This window comes from Heloderma suspectum, chromosome 4 (assembly GCF_057233095.1).
Source record: "Heloderma suspectum isolate Gila_16-S chromosome 4, 16-S_ref, whole genome shotgun sequence".
Classification (NCBI taxonomy): Eukaryota; Metazoa; Chordata; class Lepidosauria; order Squamata; family Helodermatidae; genus Heloderma; species Heloderma suspectum.
The window spans coordinates 92,850,985-92,875,748 of NC_139461.1; the positions used below are offsets into that span (position 1 = coordinate 92,850,985).

General features: G+C 42.5%; 1 protein-coding gene across 1 annotated transcript in view; it reads left to right on the forward strand.

The window, feature by feature from the left end:
• The window catches only part of DOK6 (docking protein 6), a 391,405-nt gene extending 367,053 nt beyond the window's left edge, over positions 1 to 24,352 (forward strand). Inside the window, exon 8 of the mRNA XM_084849962.1 lies at positions 15,793 to 24,352. Coding sequence (XP_084706088.1) covers positions 15,793 to 15,926 — 134 coding nt within the window. The 3' untranslated portion in view covers positions 15,927 to 24,352. The remainder of the gene's footprint in view (positions 1 to 15,792) is intronic.
• The last annotated feature ends 412 nt before the right edge of the window (positions 24,353 to 24,764 follow it).

Below are 24,764 nucleotides of genomic sequence, written 5' to 3' on the forward strand. Positions count from 1 at the left end.
TGATGTCTCTGCTTCTTACTATGCTGTCTAGGTTTGCCATAGCTTTCCTCCCAAGGAGCAAGCGTCCTTTAATTTCATGGCTACAGTCACCGTCTGTGGTGATCTTGGAGCCCAAGAAAGTAAAATCTGTCACTGCTTCCATTTCTTCCCCTTCTATATGCCAGGAACTGATGGGGCCAGATGCCATGATCTTCGTTTTTTGAATGTTGCGTTTCAAACCAGCTTTTGCACTCTCCTCTTTCACCCTCAACAAGAGGCTCTTTAGATCCTCTTCATTTTCTGCCATTAGGGTGGTGTCGTCTGCATATCGGAGGTTGTTGATAATTCTCCTGGCAATCTTAATTCCGACCTGTGATTCATCCAACCCGGCGTTTCTCATGATGTACTCTGCATATAAGTTAAATAAGCAGGGTGACAATATGCAGCCTTGTCGTACTCCTTTCCCAATTTTGAACCACTCAGTTGTTCCATGTCTGGTTCTTACTGTTGCTTCTTGACCCTCGTACAGGTTTCTCAGGAGACAGATAAGGTGGTCTAGTACTCCCATCACTTTAAGAATTTGCCACAGTTTGTTGTGATCCACACAATCAAAGGCTTTAGCGTAGTCAATGAAGCAGAAATAGATGTTTTTCGGGAATTCTCTTGCTTTCTCCATGATCCAGCGAACGTTGGCGATTTGATCTCTAGTTCCTCTGCCTCTTCGAAACCCAGCTTGTACTTCCGGTAGTTCTCAGTTCGCATACTGCTGAAGCCTAGCTTGTAGGATTTTGAGCATCACCTTGCTGGCATGTGAAATGAGCGCAATTGTGCAGTAGTTTGAACACTCTTTGGCGTTGCCCTTCTTTGGAATTGGAATGTAAACTGACCTTTTCCAGTCTTGTGGCCACTGCTGAGTGTTCCAGATTTGTTGGCATATTGAATGCAGCACTTTAACAGCATCATCTTTTAGGATTTTAAATAGCTCAGCTGGAATACTGTCATCTCCGCTAGCTTTGTTGTTAGTAATGCTTCCTAAGGCCCACTTGACTTCACTCTCGAGGATGTCCGGCTCAAGTTCAGTGACTGCACTATCATGGTTATCAGGGACATTAAGATCTTTCCTGTATAGTTCAGGCAATACTAGACTACAAGTACTTCTTCAATTGGAGTTGGTGCTTATGTGTAATCTTTGTCTTTGAAAAGTTTTCCCCTAGTTCATTGGCTCTCAGGGTAAATCCTCTTACTTATTCTGAGTCATCCTGCTGGCTTTTCTAAATCCAGTTTTACATTTGTGTTCCAGCTTTAAATTCTGCTGATTTTAATGAGACCATTCCCATTTATACAGTAATGCTTAAGGCAGAAATCTACAAGTCCCTTTCAGGGTGACTTTGATTTCAACAGGACTGCTCCCAGGGCCATGGATTGTACATTAAGCCAAAGATATAGGGAATGAAAAAGCCTTAGGGTAGGGTCCTAATCAACTAAAAAGGTCTTGAATTTTGAGCCTGAAATCCTAAACTCACTTATCATGGCAGGCTTCAATTGGGGATTGCTTTTCCAAGTGCAATAAAGAATACGATTTAAGCAAAACAGTTTCCCCGTTTGCAGCAACAGAAATCCCTTGCTAGGACAAATCAGACTGATAGCTTCCTAAATTTTAGTGTCTTTTGAATGTAGCACATAAACTCTTTAGCTCTTAAGACACATAATCATTTTGTTATAGGTGAATGTTATAGAGAAGCTCAGCCATGATGGCTTTATGTACAAGGGTAGTTTGTATTTTATATTTCTGTTCACATCACCCTAGCGCCTGGGCTTAATTATCCATTTTGTTCTGAGAAAGGCAGAAAGGACAAGAGACTTGAAGGCTGTCAGTCAGGACAGCCCTAGCAGGGAAACTGTTAGCTAATTACCTGTATGTGTCCTCTATTGGTTACATTAAAGGGAGTTGTCCCCATAGGAACTTTAAATTCATCAAATACCCACCAGATTACCAAGTCACCACCCAGCCAGACAATCCATGAGGGTAACTTTAAATAGGCCAGTCAAGACCCTTAGCAAGAAGCATGTCCCAGTCCTAAAGCGTTCCCACCCCAAGATAGATCAGCTGGTTAAAGCACTACCTGGGCATCCCTCACGATGGCCCTTTGTTTTGTATACCTATAATTTATCTTTCTCCCAGAGGTGTGGCTTTTGTAATACTCAGTCAGCTAATTTTAATTCAGTCAAATAGCCAGGAACCTTATTGAAGTTCCTGTTTATTCCCCAGAGTCAAGCAACTGATCCCTTTGTTCTACCCCATCCTGATTCCAGCCCAGAGCCACTGATTACTGTGTACTCTTTGTTTTGAAGTCTATGGGTGTGTTTCCACCTGCAATTTACTCCATTCTGGCTGCACAATGAGGTCTCTGTGCTTCCATGACGTTGTGGCCATTCAGCACCAGCCCTGCATTTTAACGCAGAAAAACTGCTTCTTCTGAGACTGGTTATAGTCAGACTTTTCCAGCTTACTTTGTGTTCGGTATCATAGTCCTGCCCATGGAGCATGTAGCCTGGCTTTTGTGGGTGTGTCACTTGTGACCTCAGTGACCCAACCCTTTCCCTCCCTGTTTTCCAGAAGTTTCATCACCGTTTTGGAGCAGGATGCCAAGGGACCAACTTTTAAAGCATCATTGAAAATAAGCACTAGAACACTAGTGTGTATAAGTCTGCTATCACGGGCAAGCAAGTACTCCCCTTACAGCCTGAAAATCAGGTTTATCTCAGGTCGCTTCCCCAGAACTACACATGGGGAACATCCACGGCTAATATTCCTTTGTTTCGTTTGGACCAGGGAAACGATGCCACAAGCATCATAGTCTGGAATGATATTACAGGCTAAGTCACTATCTCATTATCACATTATTGTGCAGGTCTTCAATCAATATGCACACCCTCTGTGTCAGTATCTTCCTATGTCTCTATCACTCAATCGTGAAATAGCACTAACGCATTTGCACTATTGCGCGATAGCACATTTTATTTATTTATTTATTCATTCATTCATTCATTTCATTTCTATACCGCCCAATAGCCGAAGCTCTCTGGGCGGTTCACAAAAATTAAAACCAAACAGCACACAATAAAACAATTTAAAATATATAGAACATTAAAACCACAATATAACAATACAACCACAATAAAACCTAGCAGCAGTGCAGAAGTTTAAAATACAGATTTAAAATAGCAAAGCTACAAATTTAGAAAGCTAAAATGCCTGGGAAAATAAAAAGGTCTTCACCTGGCGCCGAAAGGAATACAATGTAGGTGCCAGGCGAACCTCACTAGGGAGCTCATTCCAGAGCCAGGGTGCCACAGCAGAAAAAGCCCTCCTCCTAGTAGCCACCCGCCTCACTTCCTTTGGCAGGGGCTCATGGAGAAGGGCCGCTGACTATGATCTTAAGGTCCAGGCAGGCACATATGGGAGGAGGGGATCCTTCAGATGACTTGGCCCCAAGCCGTTAAGGGCTTTGAATGTTAACACCAGCACTTTGAATCGGGCCCAGAAATGGACTGGCAGCCAGTGCAGCTGGAAGAGTACTGGCGTAATATGAGCTCGCAGGCCAGTCCCTGTTAACAATCTTGCTGCCCTATTTTGGACCAGCTGAAGTTTCCGGACCGTTTTCAAAGGCAGCCCCACATATAACACATTGCAGTAATCCAGACGAGAAGTTATCAGAGCATGGATAACTGTAGCTAGGCTATCTCTGTCCAGATAAGGGCGTAGTTGGTATACCAGCCTAAGCTGATAAAAAGTGCTCTGTGCCACTGAGTTCACCTGTGCCTCAAGTGATAGTTCTGGATCCAAGAGCACCCCCAAACTACGAACCTGATCCTTTCGGGGGAGTGCAACCCCCTCCAGAACAGGTTGAATATCACCTAGCCGGGCGGACGAACCACCTACTAACAGTACCTCCGTCTTGTCTGGATTGAGTTTCAGTTTATTGGCCCTCATCCAGTGCATTACTGTGCCCAGGCACTGATTCAGAACAGTTTTCTGGAACAAGTCCCCTTGTCCTCAACAGGAGTCCGCAGGCACCCCTGGAGTAATGCGCTATTGCATGATAGCGCAAATGTGTGTTAGTGCTATTTCGCTATTGAGTGATAGAGTCCTAGTGATATACTGATGTGGAGGGTATGAGTATTGATGGAAGACTTGCACAGTGGTGTGATAATGGGATAGTGACATAGCTTGTGCCTGCTAATGCAGTAGCCTTAGGGGTGCCTTCTAATGTGGTAGCCTGCTATTCAGAGGGAAACGGGGGGGGGGGAATGGGTGGAATCAGGCATCCGAGGAGTCCGGGAGTCTACTCAGAAGTAATTCCCATTGTGGTCAATGAGGCTTGTTCCCGAGATTGCCATTAAGAGGGGTAGAGCCTGGAGGGGGAACCTCTCTGATTGGTTCAGCAGCCCCAGTCTGATGATGTTCACTTCCAATCCCCCCACCCCACCCAGAAGTATGTTTCTGTCAGCGAAGGGGGAGAGGGAGGAAGGACTCAGCAAGAGGAGGAGGCGGGAACATGGATGAGGTAATCATACCCAACCAAGACTCCACCCAGCCATCAAGAAAATAATTCTATTAGTGGAAACAGCACAGAGCCCCAGGCTACAGCAATGATAAGCCGGGACTTGAAGCAGTGTGGAAAATGGAAAAGGAGCAGATACTCCCAATCTGTTATTTAAATTGTGAAGCTGGCCAGGTGGCGCTGAAGAACCTGCTGCAATTTTCACTTCTTTCTTCATCCTCTGTGAGCTTTCTTCATCTGTAACAAATTACTCAACTGCTTTGTTTTTTAATTCCTGACACTAACTAAAGACATTTATGACTGAAGGAAAGCCACTTCAGGGACTCACCAAAGCTTGGAGTCCTTGCAAAACCTTTTCATCTGAGACGTCATTAGTGTCTGGGGAGAAGCATGAGATACTTTTAACTGGTTTCCTTCTACTACTAATGCTTAGTGCATATCTGCATCCAACCAATTCCAGCCAATCTGTCAAGCAGCACAAAACTCACCATGTTTTCTTGGAAATGCATTGAAAGTTTTTGTTTTGTGCTGCTGAAATTATTAGGGTTTTATTTTTGTTTTGTTTTTTAAATTCTATACATTTGAGGTAAATGATTGTATTTAAGTTATGTTGTAAGCTGCCTTGAGTATCTTGGACCAGGGAAGAATAAAACTATTTTACTTAAACACATAAATAAAGCCCCACACATAAATAAAGCCCCACTCAGGTTCAGTAAGACTTACATCCAGGTAAAAAATGCTTAAAATTACAGCCATTCTTCTTCATGAATAGTGTGTGTGCTCTGACCCTGGGCCAAGCCCCTTATAATGTAGGTGCAAAGCACCATGTTATATTTCACCAGCACCAACGATATATCTATTGTCCAGCTTGGTTCTGTCTGCATAGGGCAGGGGGCTACAAAGGAAGCAAATCTGGGGGCAGGAGAGGACAACAAAAGGCCTCTACCACATCCTTTGCTGAAAAATAGTCCTTCCCTCCCGCAGATCACATGCCACAGTAGTTGATGCATACATGTATCTGCAGCAGAATGTTCACAGCAGCTGAAGCTGGAATGAGCATCCTACCTAGTATAGGCATGAGGAGGAAGGAAGATAAGTAGATTGACAGTTGTTTAAGTAAATACTTGCCAATAATCCAACCAGAGCCCATGCTATCCGGTTGTGGGCTAGATCAGTCCCCAAACAGTCGCAGCCATATGGTCTTAAAGTACAGGGATTTATTGTTTCTTCCAAATCCAGGGGGTTGATAGCAGCAATTTATGTATTTATTCGATTCATAACCCACCTTTCCACCAAGAAAATGGCTCCCAAGGAGGCAACAGATCCCTATAAGATCAGGCAAGGGCAGAGGTTGCCTCAATTGCGCTCAGGAAGAAAGAGCAGCAGCCCAATCTCTGTCTTCCAGCTAGAACCTCCTGGTACCTGCTTGTAATCCACCACTATACCTTTCACAGATTTCCATTGTTTAAGAAACATTTGCCAGTACAGAAGTATATAGAGGCAGATAACATTTATATGTTTATATTGCTTCTTCCATGCAATTTAATTGCCATCACCTGTGAGTGAATACAGTAGCATAGATAAATATACAGAGAACTTTTTAGACTATTTGGTAAGGGTACATCTGATGAATTATAATGGCACGATAGTCTGAGCGACAAGAAGAAAATGCAGTATAAACTATCAGAAGAAAAAATAAAAAAGCCATCACTGCTCATAGGAGGTGCCTTTTGGACATAATGAGAGGTAATCTTCAAGGATATAAAAGAAAATTGTCTTCTCAATCTGTTTAGGTGTGAAATCAGCAATATACTGATTCATATAATGATTTCTTGTTATATTGATAGAGCTTGGACTGTGCTGGGCACCACTGTTAAGCTCTTTTTGTTTCGTTGGTTGTAATTTTATATGTTTCCTTCTTCACATCTCAGGTCATTCAAAGTTATTCGAATACTTATTTTCCAAATGTTTCTTTATAGTTCCTCTTACTTGTTAGTGCCCATAAAGCAAATTCGCTAGGCATTCCCTCAAAAGGGTGAATCATTATATTCCTGCAAAAGTGTTGGCTTCCTCTTTTCTTGCCCATTTTACATCAGAGCCATTTTTTTTGTCCATGTCCCCCGACCCAGCCAATTGGCTTTAGCTCAGACTAAGATGCCAAACATTTGTTTTAGTGAAAAAGACCACATTTTCAATATTCTGGTTGGATCTGCATTCTGCAACAGGAAGGGCTCTGCTTGTGAAAGGTCCCTCTTTTGGGAGATTGCCTCCCCACACACCACATCTCACCCCATTCAGCAGGGTCACATGAGTTTCTGTGTAGCATTGTCAGCTGGAGGGGCTGTTGTGGGAAGGAGGGGTTGGGGGGTCAATATTTTTATTGTGCTATCCACCACAACCTGAAGATCCCTTTCCTAGTCAGTCAGTGCCAGCTCAGACTCCATCAACGTATATATGTGAAATTCAGATTTTTTCAGGAATGTACATCACTTTGCATTTGCTTACATTGAACTGCAAGTGTTCATTGTCCATTTTAATGCCCACTTCCCCCATTTGGTGGGATCCTTTTGGAGCACTTCACCATCCGTTTTTGTTCTAACCACCCAAAATAACTCAGTGTTATCAGCAAACATGGTCACCTCACTGCTCACCCCTAACTCCAGATCATTTCTGAACAAGTTGAAAAGCACAAGTCCCAGATCACTGGGGAACCCCATTGTTTACATCCCTCCATCATGTGAACTGAGAGTAGGATCCAGTGGTACCCTTGTGTGGGCAGCCAGGTCCATTGGTCCTGGGGTACACGTGGCCCCTACCACTGGCAGCTGCAACATAGCGCTTCCAGGGCAAGCCCTGAAATGAGCAGAAACGCTCATTTCTGGAAGGGGTATGGCCTGTCCCTTCCAGAAACGAGCGTTTCCACTCATTTTGAGGCTTGCTCCTAGAAGTGCTATGTCATGGCCACCAGTGGTAGGGGCCGCACACGCGTAGGGATGTTGGAGAAATCCTCCACGGACCCCAATGAGGCCAGATTCAATAGAATCCGGCCCCCCGAAGTCTGCGGAGGATCGGATCTCCTACCTGCGCTTCCAGGAGGAATCCTCACCGGCTGGATCCTCCCCGCTGGCCAGCTCCGGAGTGCCAGCAATACGGCCGCCATTGCCGTATCACTGGCTGGGTGGATTGACTGAGGACGCAAATGGCGTTAATCAAAAGCACGTGTTAATCAAAAGTGCGGCCGCAAACGGCATCCAGTATGCCATTTGCGGCCATAAAGGCCTTAGTTTAAGGTAAATGCAGCCATTTACTGCTGCATTTACCTTAAACTAAGGCCTTTATGGCCGCAAATGGCACCCCGGGTGCCATTTGCGTCCGCGGGCAGTAGTCCCCTTCAGCCAGCGATACAGCATGGCGGCCATATCGCTGGCACTTTGGAGTCGGCCGAAGAGGATTCCGGGGGGGGGAAATGGATCGCCTCCCCCCCATGCGGATCCCCCCCCCCCAGAACAGCAGGTAAGCGTTCCGCCTATCCCTTCACTGGGGTAGGGGACAGTGCTGGGGACAGTGGAAACAGCCACCTGTGCACCAGGACTAGTGGACCTGGCCTCCTGCCCAAGGGTGCCATTGGACCCTACCCTGACTATTTATTCCTAGTCTTTGCTTTCTGTTCTTTAACCAATTACCAATCCATAAGAGAACTTCGCCTCTTATCCCATGACTGGTAAGTTTGCTCAGGAGTCTTTGATGGAGGAACTTTGTTTAATAATGTGTTCCACCAATTTCCCTGGAACAGGGCCAACAAAGTAATGAACAAATTCAGTTATTATGCAGGATGTCACATTTGCATGAGCCTGAGCTTGTTTCACAAATTATCCTTTTTAGTCTCTCTCATGTTCGTTGGTTGGTTTTTTTAAATGAATATACTAAACTACTGATTGGGTAGGAGAGGAGATGAACTTATCCAAGCTCTCTCCTCTACTTCTGCCCAGAAAGTTGAAGACTCAAGAGATGGGGAGAGGTTTCTCCTTCCACATTTGCACTCCTCACTTCTTTAGCCAAGCAATAACCAGTGACTGTAGACTAGAGACTGGCTCCCTGGCACTGCCTTTCCTAATGGAAAGAGGCAACCTCAGACCATTTAGACAGAGGAAATAGTTTGATCCTAATTTTATGTTATTTTATTTTTTTTAGGCCCAGTTGGACATTCCAGTATGTACGCATGCTAGAATGCATGCATGCATTAAAAAAAAATTCAACATGACTAAAAGGTTGAAGGGCAAAAGGGACCCTGGGAGTAGAGGGTAGAGGAAGTCATCCTGCCCCCAGAATGTCTAGGCAAAAGTGACTGGTGTTGTAGTCAAGGCTAACTGGTAAAGAAGAGGGAGAGGTGCGGCCCATTTTGTAGGACCCAGCAACCAATTGCACCATCCTGCATGCTGTGCCTTGGGAGCAGAACGCTTTTCTGGAGGAAAGATCTGAGCTGAGTACTAATGTGTGGAGAGGGAGGGAGACCAAAGCCCCATTCAGGTGTTCCCCTCAGACAACTAACAATCACAGTGTGTGGGAGTAGAGGGGACGATGCCAGCTGGCCCCACCTCTGCCAATGCACCTCCTGCCAGACACAGCTTGGGAGAATGTCTGCAGTGGGGAAGCCTGCTTGAACTTACATAGGCTCTCCACATCATCTGCACAGTCAGGCTAACAGATCATGGGGAAAGCCTATGCATGTTGGGCAGGCTCCCTTGCTGCAGACATTCCCCTAACGGAGGTCATCAAGAAACCAACCAGCATGGGTCCTGCTCAGCCTTCACATGATTGCAAATCATGTGAGGGAACTGCCTGAAGGGGACTAGAAGGGATGAGAGTGAAGAGGCAAAACCCTCAGTAGTGAACTTCTAGTTCTTCTAGTATTCTCTAATGGTGTCTTTTCGATACAGTTGAGAATCCTTTTTATTTTACTTCCTGATTTAATATTGCACTGCCTTGAATCCCACCGCCACTATCTTAAAAAAAACAACACACATTTCGAGAATGTTATAAAATGGTGGATGTTGTTTTATTAAAAGTAGGACAACATAACATCTGAATATGTATACTCCAGACTGATGTGATGTCACTGAAGGTGACACAAGGAATTCATAATTTGTTTTGAAAGTTATCTTGTGAAAGGCACAAAAGCATGTCCTGTTAAGTGTGTGAGAAGGTGGCTTTGATAGAATTATCAGATCACAACCCAACAGACCACTAGTAAAAAGAAAAACTTACACCAGGGAATGCCTTTGGTCCTGGAGTAAAAAACTGGTACCTTCCAATCCTTTAATATAGAGCAGGAACAGCCCTACCATTAGGTAGAGTGAGACAACCACTTCAGGCAGCAAATGCTGGAGGGGACAACAGCAGCCACTCCCCACTCATTCCTCCTGAGCCCCCCGCCCCCCACCATTCCCCTCTGTTGGTGAACAAAGCTGTGTGTACCACAAAACCTGTTGTGCATCCCCTAAACTAGCCCCCTGCCCTCCACTGTGGTGGAGGTCACTGGCCCATCACCACGGTTGAAATAAAATTCAACCGCTAGTCCAGTTTGCGTCTGTATATGGAACTAGGCTGTGTGTGTGTGTGGCCATCTTGTCCTGTGCTTCAGGCAGCAAAACATATTGGGATGGCCCAGGTATGGAATAATAAGTATAGTACAATACCTAACATCACTAAAATCAGGCTTCCTACCAGAAGATTGGAAGATACTAAATATAATACAATTTGGGTTTTTTTAAATTGATATATTTCAGGCAACCTCATCTCAAAAGGGGATATCACAGAGACAAAAGTCTACAGAAAAGGGAAGCTAAGAGCATGGTCTTTCCTCTTTCTTATGTCTACTTAGCTGCTTATTTTCTTCTGAGTAGCCAGTCATATTCCCTTGCTCCTCTTCTTCCAAACGTAGGGAGAATTTACCCCAAGGACAAGTGGAAATAAACAATGAACTGCCCAGTGTCACCCATGTATGTTTAACTGTGATACTGTGCAGCTTTCTGTGCCTGTGGATAGACACCCTTCAGAATCCTCAGCTGACACAACCAGACCAATGATCACACATGACATGGTGAGCTTAATGTGTAGTATGGCACTAGAAAAATCAAGGGACTGGAGCACTTTCTTTGCAAGGAAACGCTAAGCCATTCAGGACTTTTTAAACTTAACAACACCTCCCCCCGCCCCCAGCCCGGGCCAGTTCACACTACACACATCACTTGATTATTCAGTACCAAGCTGAACGTATGAATTGACTCCATTATAAATTGGCATCCCTTATGTATGAATGATGTGAAAGTTTCATCATTGATGTTTGTGATCCATAATGGATCATGCAAGTCAGCACTTGATGCTTCAAGGAAGTATTTGGGATATTTTCCAGATTTCAGATCTTATTAAGTATCGACTTACAGCTGCAGTCCAAACTCCATTTTGGATCAGGATCTAGAAATAGATGGGGAAATAGTATTCCCTTTGCTGCACTTCTAACCATGTTGCTCTGAAAACTTTCATATTTCTTTGCAAACAAATTGTAAAAGGATTTTTTTTAATGTCCTTAATAGCAGCAGCAATAATAATTGATTTTCCAGAAATGTGTTTCATTCTTCCCAATGGAAATTAAGTCTGGCCGCAAGACTCTCTTCTATTGTGTCACATTTCTTCACAAAGCTACTGCCCCCCAAAATAGAATCTGATGCACCTCTGAGACACACTTGCCACAAAAACATCAGCAGTGCTATCTCTGTGTCTGGCCGCAAGTATATAGGAACTTTCAGTGACAACGGAAATATCCTTAGAGGGAAAAAATAAAGATAAAAACTGTTACCAGCTTTATGAACTGTTCTGATTAAAGGGATCACTTTCACAGTCCAGTGAGATCTAAGTGAGAAAATAGCAGTAACACCCTTTCCCAGCCTTAATCTTCAAACATCCATTAATGTTCTCCTTTCAGTTCCCTAATAGCATCTGATCCATCCCAATTCCCCATTGGTTCAGTTGCCCCTACAGCTTGCTTGCTTGTTTGCTGTAGCACCCCCGCAAACAGCTGTTCAGATAAAAATGGTCTTTTGGTGGCCATTTAATTTTACCTTATGGTGCTAGGCTTTCCCCCTTTATAACTTACTAGAGAAAAACATATAGAGGGGGGGAAAGGAAAGGATGACTGTCAAGAGAGCCAGCGTGGTTTAGTGGTGAGAGTGTTGGACTGGGAGAGGGGAGATCCGGGATCTAGTCCCCACTCAACCATGGAAGCTCACTGGGTGACTTTGGGCCCGTCACAGACTCTCAGCCCAACCTACCTCACAGGGTTGTTGTTGTGAGGATAAAATGGAGAGGAGGAGGATAATGTAAGCCACCTTGGGTTCCTTGCAAGAGGAAAAATGGCGGGATATAAATGCAGTAAATAAATAAATAAATAAATAAGATTCAATAGGAATAACCCCACCCCCACCATTGTTAGAGAACTAATTATACATGCAGGTTGATAAAACATTGCCTTTCTCTGGGGAAGCATTTCCAGTGAGGTATCCACCAACCTCAAGATCCCTCTTCTGTCAGCTAACATCCCAGAAGCTTATATGTAAAGTTAGGAATTATTTTTGCACCAATATGCATCACTTTACAATGCTTACTTTGAACAACATTTGCCACTGTAATCCCATTCCCCTTTTGTCTATCTTGCTGTTATGTCTGATTATGAATGACAAAAATTTATAACAATTTCTAGGGGATGTCCCACTGTTAATTATTGCAGCAAAAACAACAAAGGTCTTGTGGCACCTTAGTCTGATGCATCTGATGAAGTGGGCTACAGTCTACAAAAACTTATGCCAGAATAAATTTATTAACAATGTTAGATGCTGTGATACTTACACATAGTATACCTTTGCTTTGCATTGTTTTTGCCTTCCAGTGTTTTCTTCTCAGTTTATCAATGCATGTGTACGATGAGAATAATTTTAAATATGAACTTTCACTTCTTCAATTTACACCTACATTTATTTTACATTTATGATTTCAAAATAACTGACTTCAGTGATATTGGCCTCTAATGCCACAGTTTTGTATACAGTGGCAAATTCACATAACCAAAAAATGAATGTTTTGCTAACTGGGTCTCTTTGAAAAGAACCAATTACCTAGGGAGGTAGTGGGCTCTCCCACGCTGGAGGCATTCAAGACTGGACAGCCATCTGGAGGCTGAACAGCCATCTGTCAGGGATGCTCTGACTTGGATTGCTGCACTGAGCAGGGGGTTGGACTCAATGGCCTTGTAGGCCCCTTCCAACCCTACTATTCTATGATATGATTCTATGATAAGAGACACGTTTGACCTGAACCATTCATTATTGTGTTATTATTCGTATTATATAAAATTCCTTTTCTTAAACATACATAAACGTAGGATCAATTAGAACAACATTTGCTTCCCAGTTTCAGACTGCAAATTGTTCTTAATTGGAGTTACAATCCTATTTCTAACTCCTGTTAAATTTTTGACAAGGCATAAACTATCTGTCACAGAAACTCATGAATCAAGCATACATTTTATTCCCTGTCTGTAGAAAAAAGCAGTCATATGCATTATTTATAAATGTCTTCACTGCCAGAAGAGCAAATCCTATACTGGGAATTAACTCTTGCTCGAAATACTTGTAAGGCATCTATTGCTAGATGGTGGTATTTCTCTCCAGTGTGAATTGGGAATTGCAAGGGGGAGGGAGTCTACAAGTCACACCTAGAATTAAAAGGATGAAAGAATATAGATTCCACTCCTTGTCAATGAAGGCTTAATTTGCAGGTTGGGAGGAGGAAGAGGAGCTTCAGATGCAATTCTTGTTCTTTCTTATAAAACTTCTATAACTGTTTTTTTCCCCATTCACTGCCGTGGGAGGGAAATGATTGTGCCAGCCCCAGGGCTGACACAGCATTAGCCCATTATTTGGGGTGTGCTGGTGGGGGGAAATAATGGGACTTTGGATCTGGTAGATCTGCGCATGCCCCTGACTTGCCTAGATCTTCCCTGCGTTACATGCAAAACATGGCTGGTGGAACATTTACACTGCCAGATTCTCTCTGGTTAGGCTTCTAGTTGTCACAATGAAAAGAAATAGAGGCTGAACGTGTGAAAGCATTGTGTTTGGGGTCATAAGAAAGTTCGTTGGTGTTATATCTGTGAAGGTCCCTTTGAAACATGCAGATATTACAGTCATCAAGTGATGACCATGCATCTGTGATCCACCTATCAGATAACGGGGATAGAGCATTCAGCAGGATGTTAAACCTGTCAGTCATCTAGTGTAGAAAAATCAAGTGATTTGTGAACTGGGAAAAGATGATTCCCTATCTGCTATCTTCCTTTTCCTCCCTCCAAGCCTGCACTACCATCCAATCTTACATAATTTTTTGGATTTTCTTTTTGACAAAAGGCAAAAACACATCACTCAGTTTCTGAATTTGTTAACTACTTAGGCTTATGCTATGCCAGAGATTATTGTTAATTATGACTGTTATTAATTAGAGCAGCCTTCCCAGTCCTAGTGCCCTCCAGGTGTTTTGGGCCTCAACACTCACCATTTCTGACCATTGGCCACGCCATACTGGCTGGGGCTGATGGGAGTTGAAGTCCAAAATATCTGGAGGGCACTAGCTTGGGGAAGGCTGGTTTAGAGGATTCCTGTCAGCAGCATGAATCTAAGTTTTCTGCTTGATATTATGGCTTGGCACCAAAGAATGTTGTGTGAAGAACTGAGTTGGCCTCTTTAATGTGTTTTGTCTTTGTGACCAGGAAAGGCAGAGAAATAAAAGCTGCCTTGTTTCCTTGTGAACTTGTGTAGTCCAAATAAAATGTAAACATCAAGTGTCCACTGGGAAATCTTAAAAGAGTCAGAGTAAGAAGGGGACAAGGTTTGTATCTTCAGAAGGACACTGGCGTATCTGAAAAAACAAGCACAAAAGTGAACGTCAGGTGACTTCTTCATAAAGAAGGTAACATTACGTTCATAGGGCATTGTCATGCAGCCTCCAGTTCATTATAAGCACATCATGTGGAATCTCATGGGTAAGTAATGCCTGTTAGGAGCAACTTATCAACGGCCACTGGAATTCCCAAAAAATGTGTATATTGATGCCTTCATGTTCATTACTCATCTGCCAGTTTAAATTTAATACAATTTAATACAAAGGCTTCTTAAACTGAAAGGCATCTAAGCAGTGACATTTCATTCAAGGTTTCAAAAGCTAGTGTTAATATAACCCAGCTAGTAAATTGTGAAGCTATATGTGCATTCTCTCTTCTCATACAATATAGTCGATTGTCTGATGATTACATTGTCACTGGAAATACAGTCTGTGGTTTCACTGCCTTGTCCCATTACTGTTTTTTGTTAGTGCTGTTGCTGCTCATAACATTTCTTGATTGGTCTCCTTCTGTGGATTTGCTCAGCTTGTGAAACAGTGGATTTAAGCAGCAATAACTCAAGAAGACCTTTTCACAAGGTTGTTGGCCATGCTGTATTTTTCCAATAACTTGGCTGAAGCAAGATAGTCACAAGATGTTTGCAGATGCAAAAGTGCTAATTTAACCTTTGGTGATTTTATTATCCAAATGCAGGGAAAACTGAGTACTAATACTGTATTGGAATAGCTCATCATTGTGCTAATATTTCCATCCAAAATCATCCAAGCTTGCTGCCATAGATCTCTTTGCTCCAGCTTTGACCAGAGGGAGGGGAAATTATGCTAGGTGATATGGCTGCATTTTGTCCTAAGAAAAATGTGAAGGGCTTGCAGGCAGGAGGTTGGGACTTATTACGGCTGAGCTTATAGGGTTCTTCCAGACAAAGAGTCTGGAAGAACCTGTGCAAGTGGTGGACTTGCCTTCCTTTCCCTATGCCTTTGCCTGTTTGCAGTGTTGTATATAAAAATGTACGGAGACAAGTGGGCAGGACCACCCAGTCTGTCGCTCTAACCTTACAAAAACAGACCTCTAAGAAAAGAGGTCACATATAGGATGAGTGGCTGAGTTGCCTTCACACATAACATGCTTTACCTTACCTTACCATAGTCCTATAAATCAAGGATACCACTTTTGGAAAGTCAATGCATGTTCTTATCATCCAGAAGCTGTGTGATTTGCAGCAGTCAAAATGTAACAAACAATATTCCTAAAAACGATCTTCTTTCCCTCCCCGCTCCATCCTTCCTTCCTTCCTTCCAGGTCACAGTCTCGGCTCAACGAAGGTGGCTCGTGCACAGACATTTCCCAGCTACACCTCAGAGCAGGGTGAGGAGCCACGCCTGTCACTGTCTAGCAGCTATGGATTCAGCTACAGCTCAGGCCTCATCCAATGACACACACCTTGTGTTTGACCAGAGAGACAGTCTAGTGTGGAACCTGCCTGCAGTTCCTGGAAGCCACTGGTCCTTTCCTATGTGTCCAGAGAAGACAGTCCGTAGTGAAAACTGAGGACATACGTCTCCAGGCTGGTGCCAGTGAAGGTGAAAGCTTGGATCGCTGCTTCCCCAAGGCAGAATCTAAGTGTTTTCTTTATTTAAATTTTATATTTGTTTTTGTCCATATGTTGCTGTTTTTTAAAAAAGAAGAAAAAAGAATTCCCTTTGAAATGTTGATGCTGTGCAGGTGAGATTTATGCATGACCACAAACACAATCTGCTGTGGTGGGTTGAGCATAACATTACATTTTCAATATGAGGCTTCAGCCAGTCAAGCAACCCTGTTGTTGAGTTTGCTCATCCACGACAGTAGCCACCTTTATGTCCTAAGCATCAGCCTTCCAGCTGAGGTCATTCTTACAGAAATGTTATCAGATGAACAAAGCTTTAAAAGGTTCTTCGGAAGGAAGAATGTAATCCTACCACCAATTACGCACAGTTTAGTCCCATTGACCTCAATGGGATTTATGCATGAGTAATTTTAGGACTCTAGCCTAAAGCTGCAGTTCTGAGAAAGAGTCAGTGACTCTTAATCAGATTTTCATAACTACAGTTAATACACAAGATAGATAAATAGATAGATACTATCCATGGGATGGCATGGCAATGCATAGTAGCCTTTCAAACATTAGATTGTGTTGTGTATTAAGAGGTCCTTTGCCTAGAATATTCCCCAAATTGGATTGTTATGCTCAGATTCTGCTCTTATCTGTGTGCATTCTGAACCTAATAATCCGCAGCTTCGCATCGGGAAGAGTGATCATAGATGTCAAGGGAAGACTGCATCATAAGGCATTGTCAAAGTCTTCCCGTTGTAGATAATATTCAAATAGTGAAGTCTGAATTTATAGTCAGTATACTTTTAACTCTGTATACTGTGCAGGTGAGAATTGATGCTACATGGCTGGATGGCAGCCTCATGGTCCATAATTTTATAGGGCAAGGTGCTGTGCCAGTAGAATAAGTATAATTTCAAATTCAGTTGTTGTTCTTGAAGTCTAGTAGCTAACAATATGGATCTGTTCTCCTCATCAGCATTAATTTTTTGTTCTAGGTTCCTTTTCCCAGTGTCTAATCCAGCTACACCTTGGATCAGGTGTACAGCCATAGATCAGTCCCAATTAAATTTCACATCAGTTTATCCCCTTGCAGTGTTGACCTTTTAACAGTCCCCTTACAATAGACAACCACATGAACCTGAGTTGTGCAAAGCTGATGTTTGACTCTTGTTGGACACTTATTGGCCCATTGTGCCAAAAGGTTGTAATCCTTTCCCAAAGATGGGGGGTGCGGGCGGGTGGAGAATGGTAGCACCAAAGGGTAGAAGAAGAGCAAGAGCAGGGGACTTCAACAAGTGCTAGGAAACAGCATGTTCAGGAGAAACGCTGTAGCCTAACACGTTCCTCCATGTCAGTGCTCTCTTCAGGGGGAAACTATTATTTATTCAATTCTGTCTCAAGATAATATTGCTTTTTGCCATCTGGTAGGAATTTCAAATATTGTTCCAGGTCTGGCCATAACTGGCCCCATACCTGTCCTCCTATCATGGCATTATTTTTTAAAATAAATATTTTTGAAATTTATAAACTGCTTTTCAGTGACCCCCGCTCCCGCTCCACAAAAGCATACAATTATGAATAAAAACAATACACTATATTTAACTATATATATTAACACTATACACTGTATAGTGTTATATCACTATAACAAGAGCAACATGGTAAAATCTACCATCTGCAGTAGCCCAGCACAATCCATCATTCACGGTACAAAATTATTCCAAATTGAAGACCTGCTTAAGCAAGGAAGAGATTTGACCTTTGCTATGACTTAGGAGACCCTGTGTGTCTGCTTTATTTATTTAATAATATATCTTTTATCTGCTTTTTAAACATGTTCCCAGGGCAGCTTACAAAGTTACAAGACACAACTACATACTAAAAGTAGCAATTCATAACAAGCTGCGAAAAACAATAACCAACTAAAATAATTAAAAATGCCTGGAAAAATAAAAGGGCTTTAACCTGGTGCCAAAATGATATCAACATAGGTGCTGGGCAGGTGTCTCTGGGAAGAGCATTCCAAAACCAGGGCACCACCACTGAGAAGGCCCTCTCACCTCAGACAGCAAAGGAATGCTAAGGATGGTCTCCACTGAGGTTCTTAATAGCCAGGCAAGCACATGTGGAGACAGGCAGTCCTTCAGATTTCCTTGTCCCAAGCTGTATAAAGCGTAAATGGTCAAAATTAGAAATCTGAATTGAGCCCAGTGTACCTGGATTGGTACCAACCATTGTTCAGAAGGACAAAGGATATAGAGCAGGGCCCACCAGCTATTCCGAAGGGCAAGCAGGATCATTCAGGGTCCAATTTCTGTAGGCTTGATTGATGATAACCAGCACTTTGATCTCCTTCCCCTTTTTTCTGAGCGCCATTCATAATAGAAGCACATGGTCCAAATAACAGGTACCCACCAGCAACTGGCAGCAACATTCTGCATCAACTGTAGTTTCTCAACTGCAGTACCAGCCCTCAGTCTAGGAGCGATCCTTTTCAGCCCTTTCCCACAATCCAGTTCCATGTGAATTTCCACTGCTAGATGCTACCCATAAAAAGAAGAAGCGGTATTCAGCCTACATTGGGAAATGGACATGTTAATGCCCCTGTAACCTGAATGTAATTTGACTAAGGTCTCACCTTTGAAACTGTGTGAATAGCAGGACTCAGTGCTGAAAATGGCAAGGTAAAGACCTTTGCTTGCATCCAGGATCTGCCTTCCATTGATGGAAGGGCTCCACTCATGGAAGATGCTTCCACCCAGTTGAAGGTCCCCCCTCCCCCATAGCTTACCCCATTCAGTAGGGTCCTTTGACCCTCTGAGTAGCATTTTCAGGGCTCTGCCAAGGGGAGAAGAGGCTGGGGAAGTCCTCTTCCACGAGCCCAGCTGTGCATGACTAAATCTGGATCCATCCCAGTACCTCGGAGCATGTGCAAAGTAAGCATCCATTCAATTTCAAATTAGGCTTCAGGATGTCACTGTCAGAGGATGTTACTTTCAGTGAGGCTTGAACTACTAATCATAATGACTTATGAGTAAGTTATATAGAAAGGCATCAGGTAAGTGTTTGTCCATTTAAGAGATGGAAACCCACATGAAACCCACTGCAAACAAGCAAGATATGTTAGAAATCAGTACATTCCTAGACACAATGAAAGACAGAAGGACAGACATAATGAAAGACATCAGAGTAAATGTGAAAAAGGAATTATTCTGCCCTGTGTCCTTCACTCTCCATAACGGTCATTATAATGAACGTGTAAGGAACAATCCTCATAAATGCAAGACACTGAAAGAAATAAAATGCACTGCGAATAGACTGTTTCGTGGTAGAGTTTCCTGCCTTTCATTGTTTTATCAGGCCAGCACAGGATGTGTTGAAAGGAAGAGAGTCAGAGTCTTCTCCCCCTCTCACTGCCCCTGTAAGACCAAGTTTTTATCTATTGCAATTTGAAGAACGGAAGAAAAGATTTTTTATAAATGGTGTGAAAGAAATGTCTGCTTTGATTAAACATTTATCGATACATTAGGGTGGGAGATTTTTCTTCCCCCAAGCCATTCCTGCAGTCTAATAGATTGCAGGCTTATACACCTCAGTGAACAGCTGCTGAATGAAACCAGTGTGTGATCTGATGGAATTAATCACCCCACCCCACCCGTCTCTGTCACTTACTTTTCCTTTATCTCACTCATCATGTTTCCGCTGCCCAGAGTATGCAGCTTCCTCTGCAAAGAAATGAGGAGCTCCCCATCACCACAGTGCAAAATTACTGTTCCTGGGTATTGCCAATGTGCAGCCAGTCTTTTTGTGGATCTGTGATCCATCCATATTTCTCAGTTTAAATATGAAATCACATTCATACCTGGCATGTGAGAAGACTTTCCCTCCTGTTCAAAAATTCTTTATAAGAGAACAGATCTACAACGGCCTTGATGCTTACATAATCTTCATCATTATAAGCAAAATTTTACACCAGGTAAAAAAAAAATTCCCCATATTTTCACTAATGCAATTATTAGCGTGTACTGGAAAGTTACACATGTTGCCTATTAATTTAGCTGCTCTGGGGTAAGTAGCACAAATAGTTTGTCATTGTTTGTTTATTAAATGTTAAGCACATTAGCATTCTTGGATTTAAAAAACAGAATCCACTTCTCACCCCCTTACGGGTGCAGTCCTAATCAGCTATGCTGGCTGGGGAATGCTAGGAGTTGTAGGACTTCTTTCTGCCTAAACCTAAATAGGATTGTGCCCTAAAACGATTTTGTGTTCCATAAATAGGAGTGCCCAGTTTTTCAAGTAATTCCAGGTTGCTGCTGTTTCCTTTGCTGCTGTTTCCTTTACTACTGGCAGCCAATAAGGGACTATTAACAAAAGAAAAACTGTCCATTATAGCGTATATACTAAAACAACGCATCAGGTATACTTCTCCTCACCCAGAGAAGCTAACATGGCAATCCTAATCATGTTTACTAAGAAGCAAGTCCCATTGAGTTCATTGGGGCTTACTACCTTGTAAATGTGCTTGGGATTGTAGTCTTAAATTTACATTGCATAAATTCTGTTAGTCTGTGCAATTTAGCCTGATTCAGTCTACCCACTGCTCACACTTTTAAGGTTAAAGCAGCTCCTGCACAGGAGCAGTAAATTTCAGCTACAATCCCGCAAGAAAAACAACAACGATAAAGCAGGAGCAGAAAAAATATAAATATCACTAATGCAAAGCTGTTCGTATACGTGTGTGTGTGTGTGTGTGTGTGTATAGCAGCCCTTCCGGGAATGTTTTAATTTACTCTTATTCACAGCATATCATGGAGGAGTGATAGTTCACAAAAGCAAATGTGTGCAAGTCCTATAGGTTACCAAAACAAACATTCTTTTGGTTCTCTTATGTGAGCTGTATCCTAAAGACTACAAGGCCTTTCAGGAACTTGTTCAAGCCTTCAAAATGAATGTATTGAAAAAGAAAACAAAATATGTGCACCAGGATTTAAATGTGAAGGATAGGTAACAGCACATATCATAGCTATCTTTATCATAAATCTTGCCAATTTAATGTGAGGCTTCCATAATGCACAGCATTGCATGTCTAATGCAGTTTTGCAATTTGCCATGTCCCCAAGGTGAATAACAATTTTTCCACTGCAAGTAGCTTGCCAGACCAGCTGATCAAGCTGCCGTTTGACAGACGGGTAGATGCAGCTGTAAGGGCACGCTGGTACAATGTTTTGTACTTACCTGCAAGTCTATCCTATATACAAAACATTCCAAAGGGATGCACCCAAGTTAATTTGGGTAGTCACTGTTATTTTCAGTATTGACAGCATTGCATAACTGGTTCTATTGATATAATAAAGCCAAATTATTATCTGATGCATTACAGTATAAAAAGACAAAAATAGTACAATTATAGTATACCTAAGAGGTTCCTAAATCTGCAAGGGCAACCAGTGACAGCATTTCATCATTTCTTGTAACGGCACAGAAGATTCTGTGCCCAATGTGGAATGTACCAGTATACTCCAGATTTAGGCTGTAATCCTATGCCCACTTAACTGGGAGTAAGTCCCATTGGACAGAAGGAGCTTCTGAGAAGACATGCGTAGGATTGCACTGTTAATGGCTCAACAGACTGGGGGTGACCAGCCAGTTTATGGAGCAGTCTGTGGAGGTGACTTTGATCTTTTGTTGATCCTTTAGCTCAGAGATCCCAAGCCAATCCCAATAAAATCATATAAATGGAAGGGTTATAAAAGAGAGTAAGGATCAAGCTATAAGTTACTTTAAAGACATGGTTAGGAACGACATCTCTTTTTTCTTCTTTACTCAAAAGTAAGTGCAGGGGCCCCTGCAGATTGAAACAAATGGAACACTTTTTGATAGTATAAATTGCAGGCGTGGGGCCCCTGATCTAGATTAGGAACGCAGTAGGGGAGAAGCATTAAGGCCTCTCTAGTACATCCACATTGGGTCCCCTGTGCTCACGTTTGAGTAAAACAGTGAGAAAAAACATAGTTACTAGCTATCTCTTTGGAGTAAGTTGAAGCCTGGCACTAATTTTTTACCTGATTTTTAATAGTCACAGTTAGAATTGTTTATGTAGTAAAAGGATTTGGGATGGAATATAACCTGAGAAAAAATCCAGGAACAATAGTTATTCTTGGTGAACTAGTTATGTGTGATTTTCTCTTTGTACTATGAAATGTGAGTAGTGGGCATTCGGTAGGTATAACACAAACTCACTTCTTACCTCTTTGCCTTGCCTGATATTTACTGTTATTTGATTTGGCCCAATGGTTAAAATGTCAAGCAACCCTAGCTATTCCCCACCGGCCCCCTGGTCATCTTGTCTCCCTGGTAATTTTTGAAGTCCTAAGAGCAATGTGGTCATCAGCCAACTCCTGCCCTCTCCTTTCCCATGTCAATTTGCTTCTTTATCAGTTTCACTGCCACTGGCTATAGGTGTGTTTTTTTCCCTTAGTAAATTTCATTTGAAGAGTCAGATTCTCTAGGAATCCCCAATTTTAACATAGTTACCCATTTTGGGCTGGGGGGAGGAGTGATCCATATATATTTCTGTGAGAAGCAGCCTCCACTTGTATCATGGATAGAAAGTAATTTAATAAGTGTGGTGTGGTGCAGAGTGGTAGGCGGCAGTATTGCAACTGAAACTCTCCCCATGACCTGAGTTCGATCCCAGCGGAAGCTGGGTCCCAGGTAGCCGGCTCAGGTCAACTCAACCTTCCATCCTTCCGAGGTCAGTAAAATGAGTACCCAGCGTGCTGGGGGGAAAGGTAGTCACGACTGGGGAAGGCAATGGCAAACCACCCTGCTATAGTCTGCCATGAAAACGCCTGCGTAAGTGGTGTCCCTCTAGGGGTCAGTAATGACCCGGTGCTTGCACAGGAGGAACCTTTCCTTTCCATGGGGCAGAGGTGGTTTTTAGTGGTTTAAAATGGCATTCAGCTGCTGTTCACTGATGCTCTCTTTTGACTGAATGGTACATTTACTGTTGTTTCTTGTTCTATTAATGGAAAGAATTAAATACACTGCTCTTCTGCTCCGTGTGATGTGATGATCCATTTTTCCCTGTGAACCAAAGCATTTATGAAATTTGAATTAAACCAGATTAAACAAATACGAAGATGTGCTGTATACTTCCCCCCCACCCCCCACCCTCAATTTGAAATGTTCGGGCTAGAACAGAACATCAAAGCATCTGAGACATGAATAAAAATATAAACGATGTTTACTAAATACAGAACAAAATAATTAAAAAGTACAAGAGCTATTGAAGCCCAAAGTAATCCATTTCATCCTCTTTTTGACAACATGTATACTTTCTTCCAATGGAAAGCTCTCCTACTCCCAAAAACAGAAATACAGAGTATTATGCAGTGTTCCAAGTGGGTAGCACTCAAATTAGTAGGTATAACTCTTCTTATGAAGGGGAACAAGAAGTGCATATAACCAGCTATGTACTGATCACTGTACCAGTACAGTACATTTGAAACGACGAGACACTGTTGGGCTATGCCGTAAGGATAAACAGACTGGCGGCTTAGAGGAAACAGTAAGGAACAAGCTACATCAGCAGAGACAGGTGAACTGTTTACAGTTATCTGTGCAAGCATGCTCTCCCTTGCCCACATCATAGCCTTCCTTTTCCAGATCTTCTGTGTGATTAACAGGAGCAACCTCCATGAGCGGGTGAGAAGGCCAGGTGTCATGCCCTGGCATACAGTTCAGAGTCTGGCTGGGGATGCGGGTTTTCTGGAAAAGTTCAAATCAGAAAAATCTTTGGGAGAATTTCCTATACAAGTTAGAGTAATTAGGGTCATTTGAAAATTAGGGCCATTTGAGTAGGAAATTTTCCAGTTTGCATCAGAAAATGCACTGATTCCCTAGAGCAGGGGTGAGCAATTTGTGGTCCTTCAGATGTTTTGGCCTCCCATCATCCCTCACCATTGGCTGTGCTGACTAGGCTGATGGGAGTTGTAGGCCAAAATGTCTGGAGGGCCACAAGCTGCCCCTCCCCACTCTAGGGAGTGGTTTCATTCAACATGTTTGTTTTACTTGTATTTAGTAAACAACAAAGTTGATAAAAAGGACCCCATTTAAGTTTTTGCCGCAGTACACGACAGGTATTTTACTGGAAATATTTGAGGCGGGAAATTAAAGCACATGTAATGTTATTTAAATATCATGTAAAATTTGTTATTGGGAAAAAATTAAAGACAATAGCATGTGCGTCCCTTATATTATTTATATTGATGAAAAAACATAGGTACTGAAAACTGTTGACAATTAATAAATTTTAGCGATCCAAAGAACTGAGCATGGTATGCTGACAACCACTCATCTATAACCTTGAAACTACCAGGCTTGCCTAATATTGTATTTGAAATTGGCACCCAGTCATTATTACTAATTAACTTATGAAATGGAAAAATTTCCATGGAAAAATAAAGCACTGGAAAAATTTCCAACTCACAGCACTGTGTCTAGCATGGAGTTGCGGGGGGCGGTGGGGGGGTCCACATTTGTACACATGGAGACCTCTAAATTCTGCATGCTCTGCGGGATGCTAATCAACTGGATCATGCCTGTTGTGTTGGCATTTCAACATTGATTTATCAGTGGGAACTCCTTCTCATAGGTCATTAGTGCAGGGTGT